The 27,550-nt window shown below is 37.9% G+C and overlaps 2 protein-coding genes across 3 annotated transcripts in view; one reads left to right on the top strand and one right to left on the bottom strand.

Moving 5' to 3' along the window:
- SNF4Agamma (SNF4/AMP-activated protein kinase gamma subunit) overlaps positions 1–27,550 on the bottom strand; it is a 924,355-nt gene that overhangs the window by 161,812 nt on the left and 734,993 nt on the right. The gene's annotated exons all lie outside the window — the stretch shown is intronic.
- LOC145668701 (uncharacterized) lies at positions 668–25,039 on the top strand. The gene is made up of 3 exons (XM_081736799.1): positions 668–707; positions 20,141–20,404; positions 24,474–25,039. The coding sequence occupies exon 3, from the start codon at positions 24,522–24,524 to the stop codon at positions 24,927–24,929; it is 408 nt and encodes a 135-aa protein (XP_081592925.1). The 5' UTR covers positions 668–707; positions 20,141–20,404; positions 24,474–24,521; the 3' UTR covers positions 24,930–25,039.

Below are 27,550 nucleotides of genomic sequence, written 5' to 3'. Positions count from 1 at the left end.
AAGTCCATTTGCGGTACAAGAAAATAATGGGAAATATAGTTTTTGTATATTCTAGACTACTCTGTAATATTTATAATATTTACTTATGGCAAGACACTTCACATACATAGATTAGCCTGGGACCTCTATGCTTGTGGGTCCCCCGGCAAGTCTCACTAGACCCATACGTTAAGACAGCTCAGGCTAAATGGCTTACATCGATCAAGTGGCGTCATTTGGGGAGGGCAGAGGAAGGCAATTATCTCCTCCCCAATTTAAGAAACACTTACTTTTAAATAAATTTTATGCAAACATAGTAAGAAGAAACGTGAAACATCTCGTTGAACAATCTTAAACCCTCTCACTCACCTTTCTGAAATCTGAATGACACTACTACTGTATATCAATCTTGAAAATTCAACAACGATATTTTTCGCTTAATATAGCTAACATTGGTTGGATATTTTCAACTAACTCCGGTTTTCTGAACAATACAATATTTGGTTTATGATGATGCCACAGGCAGCGTAAAGTCAATATTGTTCTTTGTAAAAGTTTTATAAATACAAAAGTTTAATCCTCGAACTGTGAAATTTCTAAACGCTATTTTCTTAGAGCTAACGTTCATAATAAAGTATTTTAGAAATAATGATACTATTATTAAGCTTCTTTGTTTGTAACAATAGATATTTGCAGTAACTAAGATACCGACGGATCTATACAAATAGGTAAGTCATTTGTTTATAGTTACTTCTCTACATATCTAGTAAATTTTAAATTACATAGTTACGACACATTAATAGAACTTTTATGAAATTAAGAAGAAAAAACAATGTATGTAACTTTCTGTTCCTTACTTACGACAAGGGCATTCTAGACCCTTGGTTGATTGAATTTCCTTCTCTTCGCTACGGCCAAAGAAATCAGGAATTACTGTTCAAGCTAAAGTCCGAACCAGTACACACGTTTTTATCGAAGAATTCGTGATACCTTCCAGCGTGAATCGAACAATGAACAACACGCAAGAAAACCACGGACGGTATTTTTCAATTAGGCAACATTTTGATTTCAATTAATCTAATTTTGACGCCTTCAGGCCTTCGGACCTCCAAGCCTAACTGAGGGTACCCAAACGTCCCTGAACAATCCTCAATTTACACCGTCTGTGCATCCAAAACTGTTACAAACCCCAAATCTTTAGGATTTTACAAACCCCAAATGTCTAGGATTTTCTTCAAAACAGAACATGATATAGGGGGTAAGCACGGTGGCTCAGTGGTAGAGCGCTTACCTCTGGTGTGTGAGATCTCTGGTTCTATCCCCAGCCAAGTGAGTTTGTTATGAACAACATCGTGCTCGTGGGTTTTTCCGGGGGTACTCTCGTTTCCTTCCACTTCCCCATTCCACCAATTTTTTCATTAACGTTCATTTGCATTTCATTAATTTCTCCATCAACATTCACTTGCATTAATCATCGTTTCCCTTAGGCTAAAGGGTATAATTGAGAGACGTTAAACTAAAAAGAAATATAATACACATTAATTCGTTTTTATTACTCATCAATATTCAGCTAATAGGAATAAACTACTGTCACTGACTTTTGGTAGTTACGTAATTACTTCTGCACTTTTCAGCAAGTGCATAACTATGAATATGCTTCAAACTTTCATTGGGTGTTTCACTTCTTAGTGTAAATTTCATAGGGCGTCCCAGTTTTTAAGTCAGGAAATCTGGGCTCCCTAGCCTAATTCCATTACTGAGTTATAGACAAGAGGATATTATGTGTGATTATATAGCTGAGAATCATTTTTAAAGACTCACTACTTTAAAACTAAGTGTTGCTGCTGGACTTTACGAGAAGCTATGGCAGGTCACGCAGCTTTTAATTAGATTATGTGGCTCTCATTGCCATTTTTTCTTAGTTCTCTAGAACAGCGTTTACGACTTCTTAACTAAATTGACTTTTCTCGACTGTCTCGTGACATTGAGTTTAACACTGATAATTGTGCGTTTCCTACCGGGAATCGAATCCACGGCTAACGTATGATAACGATCGGGCCACGCAGAAGAATAGTAACACTCCAGCACATTTAAACAAGTAACAGTGTCACGGCGTACTCCACGTGAAGGAGTTTGGTTTGGTTTTTGGGAAACCAAACTTGTTAGTAAGATATATTTTACCAAGCCTAGGCTTAAATTTTGCATTTGTTAAATGGCGTATACTTTAAGATGGATGAATGTTTGGAAATATAGTTTTAAAAATTAGGTCTTTAAATTTGTGGAGTAGAAAGTCATTTTAGCTTCATTTTAGCATTGTATTACAGGGACAGATTAGCATTTTGCACCCTAAGCATTATACTAACCCGCTAATCTCAACAACACTGCAGATAGTCTATCATGCAAGGATAATATCCATAATTACTTCCATAGAAATAAATCGGGGACCGATTTCCACATCTTGGGATCAACTGAATGGATCACGTTCATAGATAAACTTCAGTCCTAACTTTCCACCCTCTGCATTCTGCCAAAAATTTGATGGTGATTCAAGTAGGTTTTGAGATTTTGAGACTCCCGGACGAACACACAGACAGACAGAGCAAATATATAGGGAAGTTTTGAGCAAACCAAACATATTAAAATATAAAATGAAATTACATACTATAGAAATCACTCGTCTCACAAACTGACAATTTCTTGCAGCAGACCCATCTGGCAACTTTGAAATAGATGAACGTCGTAAATTTGAAAGCAGTCTGCCATATTGGAATCAATGCTGACACAAACCACGTTGCCACTGCACACAACACCTCGCCCCGACGAGCACAATACATTTTTAACATTTCTTTCTTCATTTTTTTTAATGTACTGCTTAAAAAGGTGGATATTTATACTTTGAAAGCTTCACTGAAAATAGAAGAAATCTTCTATTATCCCAGATATTAGCAAAAACGCACTATTGTACAAAGATAGAAACAACGGAATTTAGCTGTTACAGATGGAAAATACAGACTAAAAAATGGGACAATACGGCACGAGGAGGCAGTTGAAAGAACAATAATGTATTGCGTCATTAAAAAGAAAAGCATACAATAGATGACTCCAATCTTATAGCATTTCCATTCAGTCATGATTAAAAAACACATAGCAATAGCAATTACTGATAAATAATTATTACGTTTCTCTATGATGATTAAATAATATAGCGTACAATAAAAATGACAACATCTTAAACAGAAATCCACTTCGGATCTGTTTAGCTTCATTGTTTTTATTTTTTTTTCCTTTCGTGTTACTCTCGCTGAAAATGTATCCCTAGCTTTGGAAGCAGGGGCACTCGAATAAAATTTTTCAAGAGGGGCAATCTCCATGGATGCTATATTACGTCTGGTATTTAATACACATGGTTTTCTATATTACGTATACATTTAAGTTTTCATGAGCCAAGGGGGGCGGGCCCCATCCTGTCTCCCCTTCGGGCATCCATGCTTGGAAGTAATACAAATCAGTAATAAAACATATCTCAACATTATAGATGTGTTACAACAAGCTCAGGTGAACCAACTCAGAAAGCTCCCGGTGTGCAAAGCTGTGGAACAGTCTCTGTTGCAAAGCCGAGTTTGTCCCTGGCCGAGCTCGGTAACCAAATAAGTGATCATTATTCCTTAGATGATGGTCTTCTTACCCACGAAATTCCGTTTAGATCCGCCCAGTAGTTACCTAGAAATCAAGTACTACTATTGTTCTTGGTCGATCTTCTTTAGATGACGGGCTACTTCACCATCAAATTTGGCTCAGATCCTCCCAGTAGTTACCGAGGAACAAAGTACCACGTACTCCGCCCCCCACCAGATCAATTTCCAACAGATCTAATCGCCTACGATGCTTCTCTTTCGATTTTCGACTCAGGGGGGGGTTTCGGGATGTGAAAACGTATCCACTTGTTTTGGGCTTTCTACGAACGCCTGGCATATATGCAACCAACACTACGTTCAGTGTTGCGGGTTTACATAACATCAGGGAATGAACACCGGGTCAACGGAATGGTTGTAGAAGCATTCTTGTTCCTCTTATTTATCCAGGTTTTGAATTAGAATCGGGCAATGACAGGTGCTTACTCCTTTTATCCATGTTCTGAATTAAGATCTGGCAACTACGGGTGCTTACAGCTATAATAAATAAGCCGCTTAAATAGAGCAGCTTTAATTTTCGCTCACAATTTCTTAAAAAAAAAAAAAAAAAAAAAAAAAAACTACTATAACTTTATTTTAGCACTACAACCAACAACCATGCAAACAATTCTCTTTAATTCAATGAGAAGCAAAGTTAACCGAACAGCTATGACGACTCATGCTTCAAGTATACATATACCGATTAAGTGCTGTTATATTTCGAGATGTACATATTTCTTATCTTTGGCGTGTACATATAAGGCGTGCCCTTAACTAACTGACTAAAAAAAAAAAAAAAAAAAACGCGGCAAATATACGTGAGAATATGGTAGTTGAGTCAATATTTGGTAAGTCGTTATTTCTGAAAGATATTAATACCTCCCAGAAGACTTCAAGTGATTGGAAAGCATATACATGTATATACCGTGTGTTGAAAACATCGAAGACCAAACATCAGGAGGTGATTCCTTTACCAAATTAAATACAGAAAAAAAAAAGTTCTAACAAATATATATCTATAAACTACTAGTTTAAGAGCTAGAAAGAGCCGAAAATGGGAAAAGCTCTAATTGTGAAACATCATGTAATTAATTAGGAAATGGTATGGGATCTGTCTAGTAAATACCCGTTTCAGAATCCGCAATAAATACAGAAATTGCCATAATTTCCCTTTCTCTGTTGTTGATGGGAAACGAGATATTACTACATTTTACTTTCATGGAACACCAAATTATGTTTCGAAGTTATGCAACAACAACACGTAGCAATTTCGGAATATCAGAAAAGTGTGGCAAAATTAATGTACGCGAATGAAATTGTATCTACTTTGAAGCTATTGGATACTATAAAGATAGAAGTTTAAACAACTATATAACGAAATTCTATTGAAAAAATAAAATGACAAATCCTTTTGATGGAAATATTGTACTGTTCATCTGATTACAACCAAAATTATAGAATCAATAATCCAAATTATCATAGCCAGGTAGAAAAATGTGTAATTAAGCTTTTTTTATATATAATATCTCGAATAACTCTGTGAATCTTAGAACATTCTTTATGCATATATTATGGAAACCCAAACCAAGCACGTACAAGCTCTCTCTCTCTCTCTCTCTCTCTCTCTCTCTCTCTCTCTCTCTCTCACCTCGAATAAGAATAATTCCTGGTTCAAGTTCAGCCGCCCAAATGAAAAAAAAAATGAAGTAAAAATGAAATCTTTGAGTTTTACGTCCCACAGTTATGCCGGTTAGGCTAAAGGAGACGGTGATGATGAGTAATGAATGAAATGGAGAAATGAAGAAAATGGGAGGAAACGGGAGAACCCCGGGAAAACCCACGCACACGGTGTTTGTCCACCACAAGACCCGCTTGGTGCAAGCTGGGATCGAACCAGGGGCTCCATGTACCAGAGGTGAGCGCTCTACCAATAAGCCACCGCGGGCCCCCAGCCGCCCAAGTGAGTTTGTAGTAGTCAAAAATCTCTGGAATTTTCTCGGGACTCTTCCATTTTCCTCCCTAGTTTTCCTTCTACCAACTCTCATAATCTTTCATTCTCATTAATCATTCGTCTCCAATAAAATGCAGAACATAACCAGGAAAGTTAAAGATTCATTTCGCTTTTCTTTTTTTTTCTTTTTTTTAACCAAGCAGGCATAAGTTAGTGGGAGATCTTCCTGCACAATAGAGAGAGTTCAAGTTCAAACGCTGTTGCCGGCTATCATAACCGTTATTTTTCCCGCGTTTTAGTAGGCAACCGTTCGTACTGCTCCTGTAATCTTACACTTTTGTTGTTGCAACTTTTATTAATGATTGTTAACGATTTCGGTATGCATACTGACATCGCAGGCTGTATGTGGAACGTCACAGAAGAAATAAATTACCATATAGTCAACTTACGACAACAACAGTTTGAACAGTTTTGAAGGAAGAGTACCGGTAAGGGATCTAAATCAGTGTTTATTTCAGAAAAAAAAAAAATGTTTCGGGGGACAAACTTAGTATTCAGAGGGGCACATTTTTTTCACACGGTACTACTAGACGTATTATTTTGGTCTCCTGAGGGGCAATGCCAAAGAGATGTCTGGAAGAAACACTTGTCTAAATTAACTTTATATGGTGTATTCCACAAAGAAGCTACGGTACCTACACACCAAATTATCCAAAGAAACAAACAAAAAATGTTGACTTATTTCTAACTGTATATATACGTACCAGGAAATGACACCTTCCTATTGCGATCTTTGGCCCCACCACCAACTAATTTAGTCAACATTGTTGTAATATTGGCAGTCTTCGAAGTTAACTTTCTTGGAGATACCGGAAATCCAAATTCGGTCACATGAAACGAATGCAGCAACATGCATACACTATATTTATAATCACTTCAACACTTAATAATAATAATTCACTTTTTTCTTTTACGGGAAAACTAATAATAACAAATAATAGAACATTTTGTAACAATTACTTTCTCTGACACATAATCACCACCCACTAACAACGGGAACAACTAATCCTTTACTGCGATAAAATGGAAGATTACAAGTTGCTTAAGTACAATAAATTAACCGTTATCTAATCATATATATATAGTATCACTTGTAACAACGAACTAACATCATTCTCTTAAAATGTCAACAAAGTTGACAGTCACTTTGGTCGTGACTTTACCATACATTCAGTAATTTCGTTACCAAATAAGATACGACATATTTGAAAACACCACCATGACACTCACACTATGTGAACGCACTTAAAATACTGAATGTCCTCTTTCAAGTTCTTCTTCGTCACTACTTGAGCCGATAAAAGAATATAAATATACGATATTGATAACGTATCCTTGCACTTCCTCTTAACGATTAAGAAAAATATTAACAAAAAATAGACCACTTCCTTTCTTTCCGGAAACACCAAATAGAAACGAAAATAATGTAGTAAAATGGCTGGTGTGACTTTATAATTTAAACTTCAAGTTAACACATCACACGGTAAATCAATTAAACACTCAACGGCAAAAAGAAAGCCACCGGTAGATACTGAGTTTTTTGTGCACTGATAGTTTTTAGCATCACAACAACAAAAACTACTGTTACTATCACGTGAGATGTCTTTCACATAGCGATTTTTTTTATCGTTTTTTTCTTATTGGAAATCACATAAAATTTTATCATGTAAACAAGTAAACAGCAAGGCAAGAGGCAAGGACCTTCCCCACGTGCAAGGATTTTGGGGGAAAACGCCGGCAAGTGGCTTTTCACCCTCAACATGGGATGAAAATAGGCCTCCTCGAGAAAGCAACCAATTGGATGTCACTGTTCGTACAAAACAGCCAATGGGCAAAGTTTTACGTCACATACGATCAATAGCTCATATTGAGAACTCGCTGGCCTGGCATTTGCTCCGCAAACACCTGATTTGACAAGACGAATATAGTAACAAGTGCACAGTTCATATTGCGTAAATAAATTCATCGTGGAACTCTTTTTTCTTTTTCTTTTTTTTTCTCGTACACAATTTCCTCCAGCGCGTGCTAATGTTGTTAGCTTCAGGTCTTCGTCTCTTAATGCTTTATTACACAACATACTGGCCTGGCAACAGTGAGTGGAATGAGAGAGTATCAGCGCAAGAGTGCATGACTGGTTATTGGGGGGTTTCAAGTTTGGTCCCTAAGCTGATATTGTAAAGTATTTTTTCCACAATTTTCTTCAGATTCAAGAACTTCAAGAATGTATATAATTGTTTCCAACACACACACATTACTTCTACATTCGAAACTTCTTTAAAAAGTGATGTTTGTAAGAAAGTGTTGTGGCCAGTCACACAACGTTATTTTGAATAGTGATGTGTGGCCAACTCAACATATCTTAGTAACGCTATTATTTCTGATTTTCTAGGCAAGATTTCGTAACCTCTTGACTCAAGTAGATCCCAATTGTCTATATCAGTGGCGTACGCAGAATATCACTCAATCGTATACCCTTTCACGATAAGCGAGATTTTTCTATATACTGTATATCTTAATGTAGCAATTGTTTATTTTCCCCATACTATCTTCCTTGAGCTACTAGTCTTTCGTCAGGGACGAAAAAAAACGGACGCCTTAAAAACCATCTAAACCTATTATTAGGTATTGAAAGACTTATTTGAAAAAAAAAAAAACTAAACATAAATGAAACTTATAAATTACACCCGTTTTCTCCATACAGAGTGTTTGTAATATCACACCCGTCCTCAATGGAACGATCGACTGTTTGTATTGATATGCCACGAACGTCTTTAAAGGGTTATAACAAACGAACATGATTAACATTTTTTAATTTGTAGATTCTTTTATCTACTTTCAAGAGAGGTAGGTGGCAATTTGTTTGATAAGACACTATACATAGAATTTCAAAATAAATTCCGGTATTTCAACTTTTATATTACGAGGTTGGTTCAATAATTATTGTCCCTGACCTATAAGCAGTATTATTTTTCCAAAAAGTCTCCTTTCATAGTAATGCACTTCTTCCACCTATGCTGTAAAGCCACTATGCCTACTTCAATGAAAATTTCTGGCTGAGCCGTGAGCCACTCCTCCACAGCTTCAATAACAGCTGCATTTGAGTGAAACTTCTTCCCTTTGAGGTGCTCCTTCAACTAGGAACAAATGAAAGTTACTAGGGGCGAGGTCGGGTGAGTAGGGAGGATGTTCCAACACATCATAACCAGCAGCATGGATTGCGCCACCAGTAAGATGGCTTTTGTGGGCCGGAGCATTATCTTGGTGGAACAGCACTGTTCGCTGCAACATCCCGCGCCATTTTTCCTTGATTGCTTCGCTTAACTTAGGGATTAGGGCTGCATAATAGGCCCCCGTGATTGTGTGTCCAACCTCCAGGTAGTCAATAAGGAGCACACCCTTCGCATCCCAAAAAATTGTGGCCATAACCTTGCGTGCTGATGCATGCACCTTGAATTTGCGTGGGGGAGGCGAACTGTGCCGCCACTCCATGCTCTGTCGTTTGGACTCGGGATCATAGTGGTGCAACCACGTCTCATCCACTGTCACAAATCTATCGCAGAACTGTTTCAAGTCTGCCTCCATAACCTCCAAATCAGCCCTTGAACATCGAACTCTGTCTTTCTGATTTTCACGAGATAACATTTTGGGTACCCATCGCGCTGACACCTTTCTGAATCCCAAGTGTTCATGCACAATGGTTTGCACTGAGCCTACAGAGATGTGCATGATATCTGCTAACTGTTGCACCGTGATTAGTCTGTCTGCTATAATCGTATCATGCACAGCATCAATGTTTTCTGGGGTGCATGCTGTTGTTGAAGGACCAGCACCAGGGGCCTGTTGACAGCTTTCCCTGCCGCAACGGAAGTTGCGGCACCAGTTCTTTACCACCTGGTAGGAAGGAGCACATCACCCAACACACTGATCATGTCCTCATGAATCTCCTTTGGGCTTAACCCCTTTTTCTGGAGGTACTTGATGACAGTTTGTTGTTCGGTTTTCTCCATTTTTCAAGCTAGGTGCCACCTCTCACACTTGAAACGACAAAAAAGAATATTAATATAGCAGCTATGGTTCCGAAATTTAGCATATAGGCATCTAAGACATTAGGCTACAATATCCTTCATCAGCCATCCCAGCTCAAGTATTTTAAATATGCCGGGGACAATAATTATTGAATCTCCCTCGTATTATTATTATTATTTGCAACCTGCAGTACCGTACCATGAAGGGACGGGCGGGGAGACGGGCCCGGGTACCGAAGTAAGGGGGACGCAAAATGCGGAAGAGAAAGGAAAACAGAGGAAAAATGACTTGGAATATATGTATGGGGGTGCCGTCGTACACTCTCGCCCCGGGCGCTGATTTTCCACGCCACGGCACTGGCTACCTGCGATAGACAGCATATTAATAATGAAGTTCAGAGTATGGTAGACGTGATCCATACCTTATTTTGTGATATAACAAATTATTGTAAACATATATGCCTACAAGTGATTTTAAGTGAGTGTCAGTTATCTACTTCTCACAATTTAAAAGTCTTCTTCGCTGGCCTAATAGCTAGCGCATCTTTGATTCACGCGGCCCCGGTTCAAATTTTACCTTACACCGTATAGTTCCTAGTTCCATCCAACCGAGTTGAAAAGATTACATATAAACAAATAAACATACGTCAGTGCATTATTCAGCATCTTATGAACACTGGTGAATTTATCTACATTTTACTTTCAAGATCTCCATTATTCTACCTTTTTCATTTGTTTCTATTTACTTACCTGAGATGAAAAAAGAACTTCAGGCACTTTCGGATAACGATATTTGTAATTGTACTATAATAATAGCAACAGGACTTACTACTTGGCTTTTGAGACACCACCTGAGTGTTTTCTGAGGAGCTGACTACTGGAAAAAAAATATATTTTTGAATCACCTCTAATATATGAATTATTACGTTAAAAATGAATGTAACTGTGTATGCATGATCGTGGCAAAATGGCATTGCCAAATGGAATTACTTTTGGTATATAGTTGGGTCTCAATCCAACTGGAATGTAATCATGTTGCTTTCATTATAATACATATCCTAAAGAAGAGGAAGTGGGCTCTGATTTTTTCGAAAAATTTAGTATCTCTAGAGCCGTTCAACTTAGGAAATTCAGTATAACGCCTTGTTAAAGAGAAGTACAATGTGTGCTAGCATTAAAAAAAAAAATGGGGGAAGAGCACTTTTAACATATGGGAAATTGGTAGTGGGTTATGTAAAAAAAATAATGGAAAACGATCGATATTAAAGCCTGTGACAAATATCTTGGCATTTCAGCTAAACGAATAAAACGCAAGCTCTGACGCGACGTCGCCGAGTGCTAAGGGGTGTGGCTATGGCTAAGCAGACGAACAATAGCGCGATCAGGTGGCATACGATAGACGTGGATGTGTACAAAATAAACGTGGCAATACCGTAGGCCTCTCATTTGCTAGCAGCATTTAAAGGGAACTTGGAGCGCCGCCTTCAAATGCCAAGATGTTTGTCACCGTTTAGTGTCGAACCCATAATTCTTGGATTCACTGAGATGCATAGTAACAATCCCGAAGTTGTTCAAGTGCAAACTTATCCCCATTGGCAAAGGGGGGGGGGGGGGCAGGAGAGAAAAATTAAATATCCAAATTGATCGAGATTAGTGTCGAATCTTTAGTGTTTGGAGTCATTGAGATGAATAGTGACAATCTTCAAGTCGTTCAAGTTTAGCCCCCATCGGCATAGAAGAGGAAACGCGGCGGTGAAAAGTAAAATATTCAAATTGACAGAGATTAATGTCAAATCCATAGTTTTCGGGGTCGGTGAGATGAATAGTGATCTCCCGACTTTGTTTCTTTAACTATCATGCTGTTTCGTTTTATTTAGTGTCACTTGTTTGTCTTTAAAAAGAATCACAATATTTCCGTTCTATATTCTTCATCTAACAGAAGAGCATTTAAAAATAATAATAAAAAAAATATATGCAGTACTATATATTTTTTGTTAGAACAAATTATTTGTATTTACATTAATTTCAAAGGAAAAATAATTTCTGTTTACAAATATTTTGGTTTACGAATAACGTTATAGAACGAATTAATTTCGTCACCCCTGAATCTATTGTATATTAATTTTATTGAAATGGAGAAATATTTTTCGAGATTGTGTAGTATTAGATGATATAAGTTAGTATTTTTATCTAATGGTATTTAAAAAAAATCTATTCTGAGTTAATCTTAATGTTTTAAAACAAACATCCTAAATTGAATTCTGGAACATTTTTGTATCACTCTTAAAAGATTGGTCGGAATTTTAAAAATTCATTGACAAAAATTTCACTTTCCTATACTGAGCTAAAATATCATCTACCTATTAAATGGATAATTAATTAGGTTAGGTGGTCCGGATCAGCTACATTTGAAATAGAATTGATTGAGAAACAAACACTACAGTGCTTCACCTTTTATATCCTCCGCTATCAATTATAATAATAATAATTGCTGAAACTTGTGTTTATTACATGGAGCGTTCAGAGCACAAGGCAATCAAGCCATAGAGTTGTGAGAAAAATAGTAATACAACTTGTACGGTAAACTTAATCACATGGAAATTTTAAGTTTGTACGGTATTATTAATTTATGGAAAATTTTGATTTTTCCGCCTTTACGTTGGCCTCTTTGCCTTGATTTGAGACTTTCAAATTTCATCCTATTATCCACTGAAAAGTATCTGTAATTCAACAAGGAAATAATTATATGATAATTAAATTGAATAATTTGGCCCATGACAAACAGTTTCCCATTTTATATCATAAAAGTCAGATCCACAGGCATTGCAACAGAGCGGCGCTTGAGCAATTGACCATAGAAATTCAAACTTCGATTAATGATAATTTCACAGCCTTGTTTTATTACAAATGTAAACTCTTTAGTGAGTGGAGAGGAGGGCGTGGATCATGGATCAGAGTTGATGATGATGGGTTTTGGTAGGTCAGAGTGGGTTACGGTGAGTCATGATAGGTTGTGGGTGAGTGGGTCACGGTGGGTGATGATGTGTTGTGGGTGAGTGGATCACGGTGGGTCGCGGGTCAAGTTTTCATTGCCCCATGCCAACTCTGTACAGGTACACGCGTACACATAATATAAAAAAAATTACGAGTATTTACACACATGTCCCAATTAACTACAGTAAATACAGCAAATTATGGTACTGTAGTATTCAGGGGCGGATGGGGGCCCGCGGTGGGTTGTAATACTGCTACTTAGAGCTACTTTTAAGAGCTCCAAACTCTGGGATGGGTTTAATTTATATATAAAATTAAAAAAAACTTTCCTTTTCTGGAGGGGGGCAATCGCCCCGATCGCCCCCTGAATCCGCCACTGGTAGTATTTAATATAAACATATTGAGTACTATAGTATGTGAGAACAAATCACATGTATTTCCAAAATTGAACATCCTTCGAAAATTATAGAGGCAAGTGCCCAATGTGCACCCGCTGATAGCGGCCATGCCTCCAATAAAACAAAAAACAAAATTTTGATACAAGCAGGGTTGAAAGTGAGAGGGAACGCGAGAAGACGCAATTCCTCCACTTCCAGAAAACATTTATGGCGTCCCTCCACTTCCTAAAAAAATTACAATGGGCAAAGGTAGGCACAAGGGACGGCGTGACGACATGCGTTCCCCTACCTTTTCAGATTCACTTTACCCCTGGGTACAAGGTACAAATAAAAATTCTTTATATTGCTATAAATAGTACTATATAATTTCATGCCATAATTTGAAGCAAATACACAACTGTGGGAGATATGTACCGTTTAATGAATTTAAAATTAACAAATAATGAGATTAGAACGCCCTTTGATTATCCTCGTCGGAAGAACAAAAGACAGGTGTCTCTTGTTGGTTGGGTTGGGTAAGCGATTGGGACGTCATCTGATGACAATGACGTAAAATTAGTTCCGTTCTCATTCTCTTCCTTATAATTCTGGTTTTAACACTGATGTGGCAGCAAAGAGCCGCAGCAGCATCCTATAGAAACGAATGTAAATGCGAAATCCCCATTAATTAAGCCGTTTTTATCCTTTAAATCCATATCTGTATTAACAGCGGTAGCTAGAGGGGAAAGAGGGGCGCATAGTGGAGACACAGAGAAGTTGAGGAGGATATACAGTATATTGGGAACACACACACACAAGTGAGATTTAAAAATATGCAATTATGATGTGCAAATACTAATAGGGTATAGACTGTTGTATATATTCCCTTTCCCCTCAGCCCTTTTATATTATATCCAGCTTAATAATAAACGGAACAAAGATCTGTACTGCCATTGGTTAGTTTAATCTTTATGCCGACCAATAACGCTGCTTGGTAACAACAGGACTGTTATGTATCTCCTCTGATGCTTTTACTCTGTTTGACGTACCCGTTGTATCTTCTTCCTTGGTACTCCCGCATTTCTCCCTCTCCAAAACAAGAAAGAACAATGTTGTAGTAGTAGAAAAAGCTCCTCCCCCTCTGTAACTCATCATTTCTTGTCTTCTCAACGAGAGGGCATAAAGAGTACCCCCTCCCTTAAAAAAGTAAAAATAAAGAAAGAAGTTTTTAACCCCTTCGATTTACCCGCGCGCGCACAGCTGAAATGCCAAGGTTTCTCCGAGGAAGTTGGTAACAGCCATGGCTGCCAACCTTCATACGTCCTTAAAGAGAGATCGTTCTGATTACTAACAAAGAGTATACTTGTCAACTGATACGGGACTATCAGCTTTAAAAAGAGCCATCAATCGTGTACCGGGGAGAAGGTTAACTTTCAGAAGTCGCTGCAATTTGTTTAATTAATCCCCACTCCACCCTCCTCCCATTCCCTATATCGTCATTAGCATTGAGAAGATGGTAGTTTGAAGAAGCTGTTTTCAGGATGGGTTTAGTTGTGACAATACAAGGAAGTCCGCACCACACAAACTTAATTATATACTACTTGAAAGCCAATATTACAATGCGTGCATTTTGTGTGTGTACGGTCTGAACAGTGGTGTACGCAGAATTTTATCAAGGAGTAGTTCAAACACTAAACTCCATGTCTTTTCAGGACAAGCGTGATTTTTATTATACATCTTAATAATGAAAATGTAAATATAAGCACAGATCCATACGAACCTTTTTTTTCTTATTCTGATATGAGGAATCTGTTATACCAACATATTGTGACACACAGTGGCGTATTTACGATTTTGTTTCGGGGGGGGGGAGGGCTTTGCTAACTTTCGGTGGGGGCTTTGCCTGAAAATTTGAAAATTCTGCAAGACATTTCATATATTTTACTATAGTAAGTAAGATTTCGGGGGGCTTAAGCCTGGAAGCCCCCTCTAAATACGCCAGTGGTGACAAATTTTGTAACACCCTGTATGAATTGATTGTTTTTGAGAGCGCTCTCTATGCTTTTCTCAGTAGGTTACCATTCTAAAGAGGTTATTAAAATTTTTGGAAAAACGAAGACTGTCCATTAAATAAAGAGCTCTGTTCCGTAATAAAATTCATATACAGTTCTTCTTTTGCTGGGACAAAAGAAAATCTGTTCGCATTATGGAAGTGCCCACTAATGGTGATTTCAGGCTATTTCGCTGTATTTTTATGGACTTAAAAAAGAGTCCTCTACACCACAGATCATAACTCTTCATATCAAAACAACGATTACTTTATTTATAATCTTTATCCTGTAGTATCTCTTATCAAACTCACAAAATCACGCAATAAGTAAGGTGTATTGTGATTGGCTACATAAATGTCAACGTCACTCAGTTTCTTACTCTCATACTGTTTTATTGGTAGCACAGCATAGTCTAATGTTCTTGGTTTATAGTGGCATAAAAAAAGAAAAAAAATCTAACAACACGCAACACCATAAAATGGATACCCATTGAAGAGGACCTAACGACCGCATCTGACTGCACAATTCCCCAAACAACTGACATTTCTGTAACTGCATAGCAGAAGAAGCAACCATATTATACATAATTACACATTTCCAAGTCTATCAGCTGCGTAGCTACAAAACAGCGTCAACCATATATCGTAGTTAATGGGTAATAACTATTGCTATATATGTCTGTATACGTATTTATGAGTGTGTTATTTTAGCCTTCATATTTGGCCAGCATTGAGAGAGGCTCAGGGCAGGTAAACAAACACAAAAATTTTACCGTAAAAATTAATGTAAATCAGGCAACGAAATGATTTAGTTCGACTCTGGTTTATAGCTATTCCTATTATATATATATATATATATATATATATATATATATATATATATATATATATATATATATATATATATATATATATATATATATATATATATATATATATATATATATATATAGGGGCTGGACAAAAAATCTAAAACGTTTGCAAAAGTGTGAAAATCATACCTAGTATGGTGTGGGGCCTCCTTTTGCGTCCAAAACAGCTTGAATCCGACGTGGAATGGACGCATACAGCTCCTGAATCGTCATGTGTGGAATTTTGTACCATTGTTCCTCCAAAACATGCTCAGTTCCTTAACGGATGCTGGTGTAGGCTAATGAGACCAAACACGCCTTTCTAACCCAGACCACAATGGCTCAATGATGTTCAGATCTAGTGATTGTGGGACCCAGGGGAAGTGTGATAGGTCCTGCTCATGCTCCTCAAATCATGATTTCACCGTTTTTGCAACGTCACAGGGTGCCAAATCATGTCGATATATGTCATCATCATCAGGGAACAATATTTGGATCATGGGTAGAACCTGGTCCCCCAAAATGGCCTCATACGCCTTAGCATTCATCATTCCATGCAGGGGTATGATGGGACCTGCAGAAAACCCGATATCACTGGCACTGCCCATACTGTAACAGAACCACCCCCATGCTTTACAGTTGGGAGCAGATTGTCTATATCATAGGCCTTGCGATGGTGTTCTCCATACGTAAACACGACCGGTTGTTAGAAACAAGGTGAAGGTCGATTCACCGTACCACATTACGTGTTTCCACTGCTCAAGAGTTCACGCCTTGTGGTTTTTGCACCACTGGATACGCCTTTTCGCATTTATTGCTGTGACCAGGGGTTTGGCGATAGTGGCCCTGCCATGAATTTTCATTTTATGAAGTTCCCGTCGCACTGTTTTCGATGAAACCTGGTTCTGTAGACCGTAGTTGAGTTCAGACATAATTTTCATTACAGTGGTTTTCTTTCTTTTTTTTTCTTTTTTTTTTTTAGCTGCTACAATCCCTTTTAATGCCGTCCGGTCCCTATCTGACAAAATTGTCTTTCGACCACTGTTGTACTTTGCAGACATCTTTTGCCCATGAATTGTGTATACCTTCGTGACATTGGACACAGTGCCTTTCGATACCCCCACAATGTTCGCCACTGTTGCCACTGAAGCTCCAACCAGACGGGCACCAACGATTATGCCTCTTTGGAAGTCTGTCAGATCGCCGTTTTACCGTACCACTTTCACACCACGACACTCACAGGTGAACTGGTTACTGCTGGTGGAAGAGGAAGGTCCACATTACACATTGAAAAAGAAAAAAAAAAAAATCGGCAACCGCAACACGTGCTGTACAGTGGAGGGCCAAACTTACGTGTCCTGTATGAAGTGTTTTTAGATTTTTTGTGTATCCCATATTATATATATAGGGTGCGGAAAAAGTCCCGGAACGGTCCAATATCTCGCGAAGTATAAAGATCAGCAAAACAAAAATAACGTGCTAAATACTTTGGAAAAGCTACCAAAGCTCCAATGATACCAAATGCAACCCCCTATCCCCACCCCCTTTGGGGGTACGGGGAGTAACTTTAAAATTTTAAATGGGAATCCCTATTTCTTATTGCATATTTGGATTCTCCAAAAAAAAAAAAAAAAAAAAAAAGTGATAGTGATTTGACCCAAAATTGCAAATAGTGTCTTCGTGGATGACGCTTGAATCGACACAAAATAAATGATAGTTCAGCAAAATGTTATGAAAATCTGAACTGCTGTTGTCCCGTGCACTGTGGTCGTACGGTTAGCGTACTGGATTACGGAGTCGGAGGTTCTGAGTTCGATCCCCGTTCAAGGCAATTTTTTCTTGTATTTACCCAAATAAATTCCATATGTTTTAACTTCAATTAGTACTCTTTTTAAGTTACATAGAATACAAATTTCGATAACTGTTTTGCAAACTAGCTTCATGAAGTAGTTCTTAGTAATAGGGTTACTTACAGCAAAAATAAACTACTTTTATCGCCATTTGTATTTTCTTGCAAATTAATAAATATGGGCAAATACATTATTTTTTTTATCGAAGTTAAAATGTATGAATTCATTATTTGGGTGTAAAAAATTCACATATAAATGGTACTCTGGGCGGGAATCGAACTCACGAACTCTGATCCCACAGTCTAGTACGCAAACCGCATGACTACAGAGTACCATATTTAGATGGCACAGTTTCATAACGTTTTCCGATTATTTTTTTGTGTGTGTGTCGATTCAAGTGCGATCCGTGAAGGCACTGTTTTCAATTTTGGGTCAAATCATTGTCACTTTTTCTGGAGAATTCAAATGTGCAAAAAAAATTGGGGTTTCGATTTAAAATTTTAAGGTTACCCCTGGTACCCCCAAAGGAGGTGAGGATAGGGTGTTGTGTTTGGTATCATTGGATAGCTTTTTCAAAACTATTTAACACGTGCTATTTTTGTTTTGCTGATCTTTATACTTCGCGAGATATTGGACCATTCCGGGACTTTTCCGCACCATATATATATATATATATATATATATATTTGGATAGATAGATAGATAGAGAGAGAGAGAGAGAGAGAGGAGAGAATAGAGAAAAAATATGGATCCAGGAGAAATCCGTTGTTTTTTACGAGTAATAGAAAGTAGATTTCGCTGTGTAACAAGGCGGCTTTTGAGAGAAATTACCTTGTTTAAAATGTGTACTTTATCCCTACAAGCTAAGCGATGAAAGCTTCAACTAGTTTCAGAAAATTGTATACAAAAATTATTAATTTATTGTTATTACTTTGAACTTAACGTCCCACCATTATACACCGGGGTTTAAGGGATATTGTGATGATAATGATGATAATGGTGGAATGACAAAAGTGGAAAAAGCGGGAGAGCCCCGAAAATATCAACCCAAATGTTGTTTGTCCACCACAAAGCCCACTTGACAGCAGCAGCTGGGTTCGAAGCCGGGACCTCATTTTTTAAAAGACTTTATTAACAGTTCATTGAGCCACGCAGCTTCCTTTAGTACATTAAAGCCTGTGACAAACATCTTGGCATTTCAGCTAAACAAATAAAACGCAAGCTCTGACGCGACGTTGCCGAGTGCTAAGGGGTGTGGCTATGGCTAAGCAGACACATACTATAGCGCGGTCAGGTAATAGGGGATAGACGTGGATGTGTACAAAATAAACGTGGCAATACCGCTGGCCTCTCATTTGCTAGCAGAATTTAAAGGGATTCTGGAGCGCCGCCTTCAAATGCCAAGACGTTTGTCACGCCGTTTAGATAAACTTGGTAACATGCAGGCCTGTATTCACGGGGGGACACGAGGGTAGGCTCCCATAAATTTTTACTTCCCCCCTAAAATCTTCACGGTAAGCTTGCAAATGAACTATAATATGGTTCCCGCTAACTTCTACCGCCCCCTTACATTTTGGGGCTGACTACGGGCCTGGAACATGTACTCTTAGAGTGTGTGCGTATGTCAGAAAGCAACATTTTGACGTGGAAAGGCAACAAATTTGAAGAATGAATAAATATACATTTAGCCATTAACAACCTACTATAGTGAACGAAGAGCTCTTTCTCTTTCGCCAAATAGATTTGTCAACTGCTTTTTCTGTCCACATAGTTTTTGGAAAATGTCTGATTTCACCGATCTAATATGAAATCGTTCATCTTGGTTGATTTTTATCCCTTGAAATGCAACGAAAAACTATTATTCATCTAGATCTATATTATTATCATTTGCAATTCAATATAAAACAAATTAATTTACTCCGACTCTTCTCTCGTTGATTCCAATGTAAAACAATCATTCATTTAGGTCGATTCTTCTCCTTTTGTAATCCCATGTAAAACAATCATTCATTTAGTACAATTCATATCTCTTGAAATCTAAAGTAAAACAATTATTAATCTATGTCTACTATTACTTGGAGTCCAATGTAAAACAAATATTTATTTATTTCGATTCTTCTCTCTTAGAATCCAATGTAGCAATTTGGAGTGCACACAATTTGGACGAACGAACGGACAGATATCCAAAACTCCCTTTTCCGGCATGTAGGGGCCATGATACGTTAAATTTGTTGAAATAATAAATTTGATCGCATCCCTCTTTTTCGCAATCACAATGCTTTGTTTTCACCAATCGTTGAACGAAAGGTTTTTTTTTCTTTTTTTTTTTCAGGTCCAAGTGATGGAGCCAATGAAAATAGTAGCAAAATAGTCTGCAGCTTCTACTATGCGGTTAGTTACTGACTAATCATGAAGGAAAACCAAATGGCAACAGCACTCAGGGACGAAATCACAAACATCAAAGATTGCAACAGAAAGTAACAATGTTTACGAAAACATGACTAAATTCCAGACCAATGATCCGCAACTTCTTTCAACAACAAATAGCGCTGCCTATATTCACAAAATGATGGTTCACAGCATAAAATTCAATTCGGTAAGTTTTGTCTCTTTCTTTTTCAGAGCAACTGAACTTAGGATGGAGAAAGATCAATGACACTCAATGTTTTCATATTCCAAGAAAATGATGAAGATAACCAGTGTGTTAATATCAGTTCAATCATACTAGGGACGTCTTCAAAAACATTTTCAATGAAAGAATACTATACGAGTAGATGTGCTATACAGTACATGTACGAGTACTTTAAACGTAGGAAGTTGGGGCCAATGTTGTAATCTTGTAATCCAGCTCCACTGGAGGCAAACTAGTGTAGCAGGGTGAGGGGAGGCCCCATCACGGCGAAATTAAAATATCGCTAATTTTACAGTAATTATGTGGTATCTTCAAATAGATAAAAGACAATTGAAATGTGGAACAAGAGCGCCCTAGACAATATTATTTTACATGAGATACCGTTATCACGATTCACTTATCTGCTTCCGATTTCCAGCCATTTAGAAAATTGCCATTTATTTTCGCGTTTCTAAATGGCTACAAACGAAAAGTTACTAGATGACTCATGATAACGGTACCTCATGCAAAATAATATTGGCTAGCGCGCTCTTGTTCCGCATTTCGATTATCTTTTATCTTTTTTAAGATATCACATAATTACTGTAAATTTGGCGGTATTTTAATTTCGCAGTGATTAGTCCTCTTAAACTATGAAGATTGATCTTGGATTGATGATTTGTGCCCATGGCAACATGCCAAGTATACCGGACTCAAACCTCAATTGTGGTTCGGAATCCGCATTACTAGTAGATTCGTCCTTCATAACTGCAATGTTGTGTAAGGACAAAATAGCAACACAAGTCGTTTCTCTTTTTGTTACTAGGTGTTTTTTTTTTTAATATTTATAGAGTAATTTCTGAGTAACTGCGAAATATTACGCTGTGATTTTTTTTTTAGTAGACCTATACGCAGTATAAGAAGTAGAGATGTAGTATTTATTGATATAGAAAAAGTATATATAAGCAAAAATAACCAAAAAATGGAAGTTCTTTTCATTACCGCTTTCCCTCCCTCCGTATGTAATTTCCAGTCATGTTCATTACATTTTTATATTGTTTATTATGTGCGGTTGTCCATTATGAATGAACATGTGGTGTATCGGGAGCAGAAATCTATAACCGCCTCGTGAAAGTCTCATGATGTTCTGTTCTTGGATGACAATGCGAGACCACACACAGCGACGGCAACGGAAAACCGTATTGCAACTCTTGGGTAGGAGCCCCGTGCAAACCCGCCATACAGTCCTGATCTCGCACCCAGTGACTTTCATCTGTTTCCGGCTTTGAAGAAGACTCTCGACGGCAGGCGCTTTGGAAGCAATGCTGAAGTCACAGAAACTGTTCGACGATTCTTCCGTATGCAGAGCACGGAATTTTTCCTGGAAGAGTTTTTGAAGCTTATAGACCGGTATGATAAATGTTGCAATGTACGGGCTACTTATGTGGAAAAATAAAGGTACGTCTGATATTTAATGTCACATGACATTTTTGGTCTTGCATCCCCTCCTCTGTCCATAGTCGCCTGGAGAAACTTATTCTCGGACTCCCCCTCGTATAATAATAATAAATGAGTACTGGGTCGTATGCGAGGGGTGAGTTCTGGGGATACGGACCACTCGAATCCCGAATGTAAATTTAATGTAATTATAAGAATGCTTTTACATATTTTACTATAAAAGCTTTTCAAGAATCGAGACAAGACGAAAAAAAAAAAATCCTTGGAAATCCAAGAAGAAGGAAGTTCAACAACATTTACGAGACGAGACAAGAAAATTTCTTTACTCGTCTCGTCTCGTGTGAGCAACACTACACCACACACACACATCCTTTGAGCCTTTATAGCCAGTCCCGAAAGGGAGGGAAGGGGAGCATTACTACTGTTTAGTTAGTTTCTTTAAGAGTCTTCATCCCGGTGAAATTAAAATACCGCTAATTTTACAGTAATTATGTGATATCTTCAAATAGATAAAAGATAATTGAAATATGGAACAAGAGCGCCCTAGACAATATTATTTTGCGTGAGGTAACGTTATCACAAGTCACCTAGGGGCTTTCCGTTTTCAGCTGTTTAGTAACGCGAAAATAAATCCCGATTTTCAAAATGCCTCGAAATCGAAAGCAGATAAGTGAGTCGTGATAACGGATTCTTATGTAAAATAATATTGTCTAGGGCGCTCTTGTTCCATATTTCGATTATCTTTTATCTATTTGAAGATATCACATAATTACTGTAAAATTAGCGGTATTTTAATTTCGCCGGGATGAAGACTCTTAACTGAAGAGCAGTTCGTATATAAAGAGTGCTGCCTTCTACGTATGGTAGTTCGTTCGATAAATAAGTCATCGCCTGAACATACGGAAAGGAAATTTCTGGAAAACCCCCGATAACAAAATGGCCAATCAGAATCTTCATTTCAAACAATTGACAGTTGCTTGTCAACTCCACATGGAGTCTTGGTTGTCACAGTTCCAAACGCAGTCCTTTAAGTTAGTTAATCTTACATTGCATGATATCTGTTTCATAGCAGCCACAGTATTGGGAAGATAATATAGACATAGTGGATGTTAAGACGTTGCAAATGTGGTAAAAAGAGGAATTGAGGGAGGAAGAGATGCTATAGTAAAAATCAGCATGAGAACTTGAAAGAAATTTGCCGAACTGCACTTCCTGTTGAGTGAATGTACTAATAAGTTGTGGGAGCGTAATCGGTAAGGTGTCTACGTACCTGTGCAGTCCGGTAGGAACGGGAATTTTTTTTTCTCCTAGCACTCTTGTTCCAAAGCGGGTCAACCCAGTCTATGTAAAATGAACACCTAGGAAAACCTAGGAGCTAACGATGACCAGAGTGTTGTGCTCAGTACTTCACCAATGTGTTTCCCAAAACCTTCCAACCTGACACTGAAATGTAGTACTAGTGATAATAAGACGTTCCTAGCATATAGTGTTATCCAAGGGTAAAAGTGGATCTGAAAAGGTAGGGGGACGCATGACGTTAAGCCATCCCCCGTGCCTATCTTTGCCCATTGTAAATTTTTTTAGAAAGTAGGGGGACGTCACGGGTATTTACTGGAAGGGGAGACGACGTACCCCGCGTTTCTCTTCACTTTTACCCCTGGTGTTATTTATGAAAGAAGTAATACATCAGTTTTGACTTTCCAATAGCGCAAGTTTGTTGTAGCCAGTAATTTGAATCAGTCACTGTGCACTGAGTTAGCATTACTGCACGACAATGCTCCGGTCTACACGGCTATTATTGCAAAGGTTGCAGTGATAAATTTGGGGTGCTGAATCTCCTTAAATCTTTCAAAAATTAGGACTGGTTGCCTGCTCCTGCGATCCAGTACTTTTGAAAGACGAGATAGAGTAATGGAGAACGACCTATACTGGAAGAGTTCATCTTGAAAGATGAATTCTCAAAGCCCCTTTCCTGCACAGGGCTGTACAAAACATGGACTTACCACTGAATGTGAGATCCTAACTACATGAGCTCCTACCAAAAGTCAAACCTAGATCTCCCTCACCGGCAGTGCCGTGCCGTGCGGGGAACGGGGGGTAGTAGGGCGACGGCCCCGAGCGCCGAAGTAAGGGGGCCCAAATTCGGGAGGAAAAAGGAAAGAAAAAAGAGGAAACATTACTTGAAATATCTTAGATCAACAGCAGTATTTTTCAGTCTAATATTTAATTTGCATGTGCACATACATAAAATGGAAAGAAGAGAGTTAAAAAAAAGTGCTCAAAATCAAGAAAAAGCAAGGTTTATTTTTGAAAATGGTCTTACTTTTCGCGTCAACCATGGTGGCGCTTCGCGGCTGGCCTCTCGACCTCACTCATATCTACGGGGGCGCCGTCGTATACTCTCGCCCCGGAGCGCTGATCTTCCACGGTACGACACTGCTCACTGGAAGTATTACGAACGTTAACCACTTGGCCACGAAAGAGATCATTGCTATTGTTTTTGATATAAGAAATTACTAAGTTGACTAATAATAATTTAATAGAAGAGTGTATAATAATATAAGTGTTTTATATTAACACCTACTTTTTCTTCCAGATTCATCACATACGTTCTTAAGAAACCTCAAAAGCTGATCTCGTGAGTATGGACAGGGAACGAGTATTCGAAACCATCACCACTATATTGGTGGGGACACTCTGTTTTTGGCTGGCATTGCATGTGATTCTTAGTTTACATGTTTATTACCGTCGCATACAGTCTTATCCACCTATTACATACATCACACAGTGGCCAATTATCGGATCGTACTATGCACGAATACAACAAGACTACGACTATACGCCTCCGCCCATACCGCCCACACCACTCATACCAGAGCCAGTCTATACGCCAATAGAAGAAGAATACATCGTAGAGGAAGTTGTGATCGAAGAAGTGGATCAAGACAAGCCTGCACCCTCTATCATTGAGTACGAGATTGAGGAATACTACGATCCCTTATATTCTTCTACTGACTATGAAGATACTATCATCATTGATGAATGTGACTAGTAGTTATGAATTTTTAAATGCATTTTTTCAGAAAAATCTATTATCACAATACATTTGGTGCTTCCACCTTTTAGATACAGAAAATAAATTCAGTTTAATTTGTCTTAAAAGTGTATTTCACTATTTGACTGGTGTTTATAAAAAGTACTTTTAAGCATTACCGCCTATTCAGATATACACTGATCAGCCAGAACATTATGACCACCTACCTAATATTCAGTATGTCCACTTTTGGCACGGATAACAGCGGCGACGCATCTTGGCATGGAAGCAATGAGGTCTTGGTAGGTCGCTAGAGGGAGTTGGCATACATCTGCCCCTGCTGAGTTCACCTAATACATTTCTGTGATAGTACAGTAAGAAAGTTAAGGGGATATGTTTCATATTTTTGGTCATATTTTATTTTATGATGATGACTGTATCTCATGATTCTTTTTAGATAGCCAGTTGAGATTTTGATCAGAGTGGAGGCCCGGGGCTATAGCCCCCCTAAGCCTCCCCTTAATCCGGCCCTGGCCATCTGGTAGCTATAGCGATCTATATTAGCTAATGATTATTATTTTCCTCATATTTGCTAACGATATTTTCATATTCTATAGTATTTCACTTTTTATACCTAGTTTTAATCTTGAAAAGACATCCATTCATAGATCGAATGACATCATGTAAATATTTAAAGAATTTTAGTAGTTAAATAATAATTCATAAATATTGTTTATTTAATTAATTTATTAAGGTCCATTGTCAGCACCGAGGATATAGAAGAGTGGACCCATCATAATTCGTTCAATTTTTTGAAAGCTCCATCCCGGGAATCCAACCCGAGATCAGATGCACCAAAGGCGCACAAGTTAGCAACTAAACCAGGGGGAGTTCTAACGCATAAATAGCGTGAGGCAAAATCATTAAATCATAATGACGAAGGTTAAAAAAGAAATTAAATATTCGTAATGCATAATGTTATCTAATGACGTTCAATTATACAGGGTGTTTCAAAACAACACCGACAACATTTGGGAGGTGATTTTTAACACCGAGATAAGACTAAAAGTACAGACCAACTTGGGTGCACAAATGCTTCCTTTCGGAGTTATAGGCTACCGAAAACATGAAAAAGTGAAGTTTAAAGGTCCATAGCTCCAAAACTATGTGACGTACCGTAGTCGGGTCAAGACTTTATTTAGGACCTAGTATGTGCTCTATCCAAATATCCATGTTTCAGGATCCTGTGGTTCTTCCGCAACAATTTTTCTAGAGGTAGTTGCTGAGTACTTTAAATTATATGCTCGTAGACAAACTGCTTCTATAGAAATTGTTGTGTGAGTACTTTTAATTCTGAAACATCTATTTTTGGATAGAGCACATATTAGTTCCTAAGTGTAGTTTTGACCTGGCTAGGGTAGATCCCGTAGTAGCTATGGACCTTTAAAGTTCTCTTTTTTTATGTTTTCGGTAGCCTATAACTCCGAAAGAAAGCATTTGTACACCCAGGTTGGTCTATGAGAAACCGTTATCACGACTCACTTATCTGCTTTCGATTTCTAGCCATTTTGAAAATCGGCATTTATTTTCGCGTTTCTAAACAGCTGAAAACGGAAAGCCAGTAGGTGACTTGTGATAACGGTACCTCACGCAAAATAATATTGTCTAGGGCGCTCTTGTTCCATATTTCAAATATCTTTTATCTATTTGAAGGTATCACATAATTATTGTAAAATTGGCGGTATTTTAATTTCGCCGGGATGAAAACTCTTAATTACCGAAACATAAGCACACAGTTACTTAATAATCTTCAAAGTAGGCATCTTCGAAACACACACACGTGCTCCACCACTCCTACTATCACTGTAAACGCCGACGAAGGTCCTATTTTGGTGTCTTCCTTAACTTCAACAGCCGTCGCGTTGGTTTTGACTCCATTTTTAGCCCACCTTTGAGGCTCATTTTCAGCTTTGGGAAGAGTCAAACATCCAGATGCTGCTAAATTGTTTCAAAGGCTTTCAAAGTCTCTGAAGCAGATTTCTCCGTAATTTGCACACGAACTTGATGTTTTGAACGTTGCTCCAACTGCGACATTACACCAACTGATAACTACACACTTTTCCATTCAGCTACATTACTCATACACTGCCTGCTGTGACTTATTCACACATGTCAAATTCATGATTAGGCACTCTAAGGACTGTACGGTGTAAGATTCATTGTGATAAGATTCATTGTGACTGTATCACAAATACCAAAACTATAACAACATTCCAGGAACTTTTTGACAAACCCCCCGTATATTTAAGCCATATTTATTATTATGTTACGTTGTGTAATGATTTGCCTATCCCCAGTACATTTAAGTATATTCATTATTGTGTTACGTTGTGTAATGATTTGCCTATTCCCAGTGTATTTAAGCCATATTTATTATTGTGTTACGTTGTGTAATAATTTGCCTATCCCCAGTATATTTAAGCCATATTTATTATTGTGTTACGTTGTGTAATGATTTGCCTATCCCCAGTGTATTTAAGCCATATTTATTATTGTGTTACGTTGTGTAATGATTTGCCTATCCCCAGTATATTTAAGCCATATTTATTATTGTGTTACGTTGTGTAATGATTTGCCTA

The sequence above is a fragment of the Thermobia domestica genome, chromosome 13 (assembly GCF_964235325.1).
Source record: "Thermobia domestica chromosome 13, izTheDome1.hap1.1, whole genome shotgun sequence".
Classification (NCBI taxonomy): domain Eukaryota; kingdom Metazoa; phylum Arthropoda; class Insecta; order Zygentoma; family Lepismatidae; genus Thermobia; species Thermobia domestica.
The sequence above is the reverse complement of the archived record's forward strand: the minus strand, read 5'-3'. Positions and strand labels throughout refer to the sequence as shown.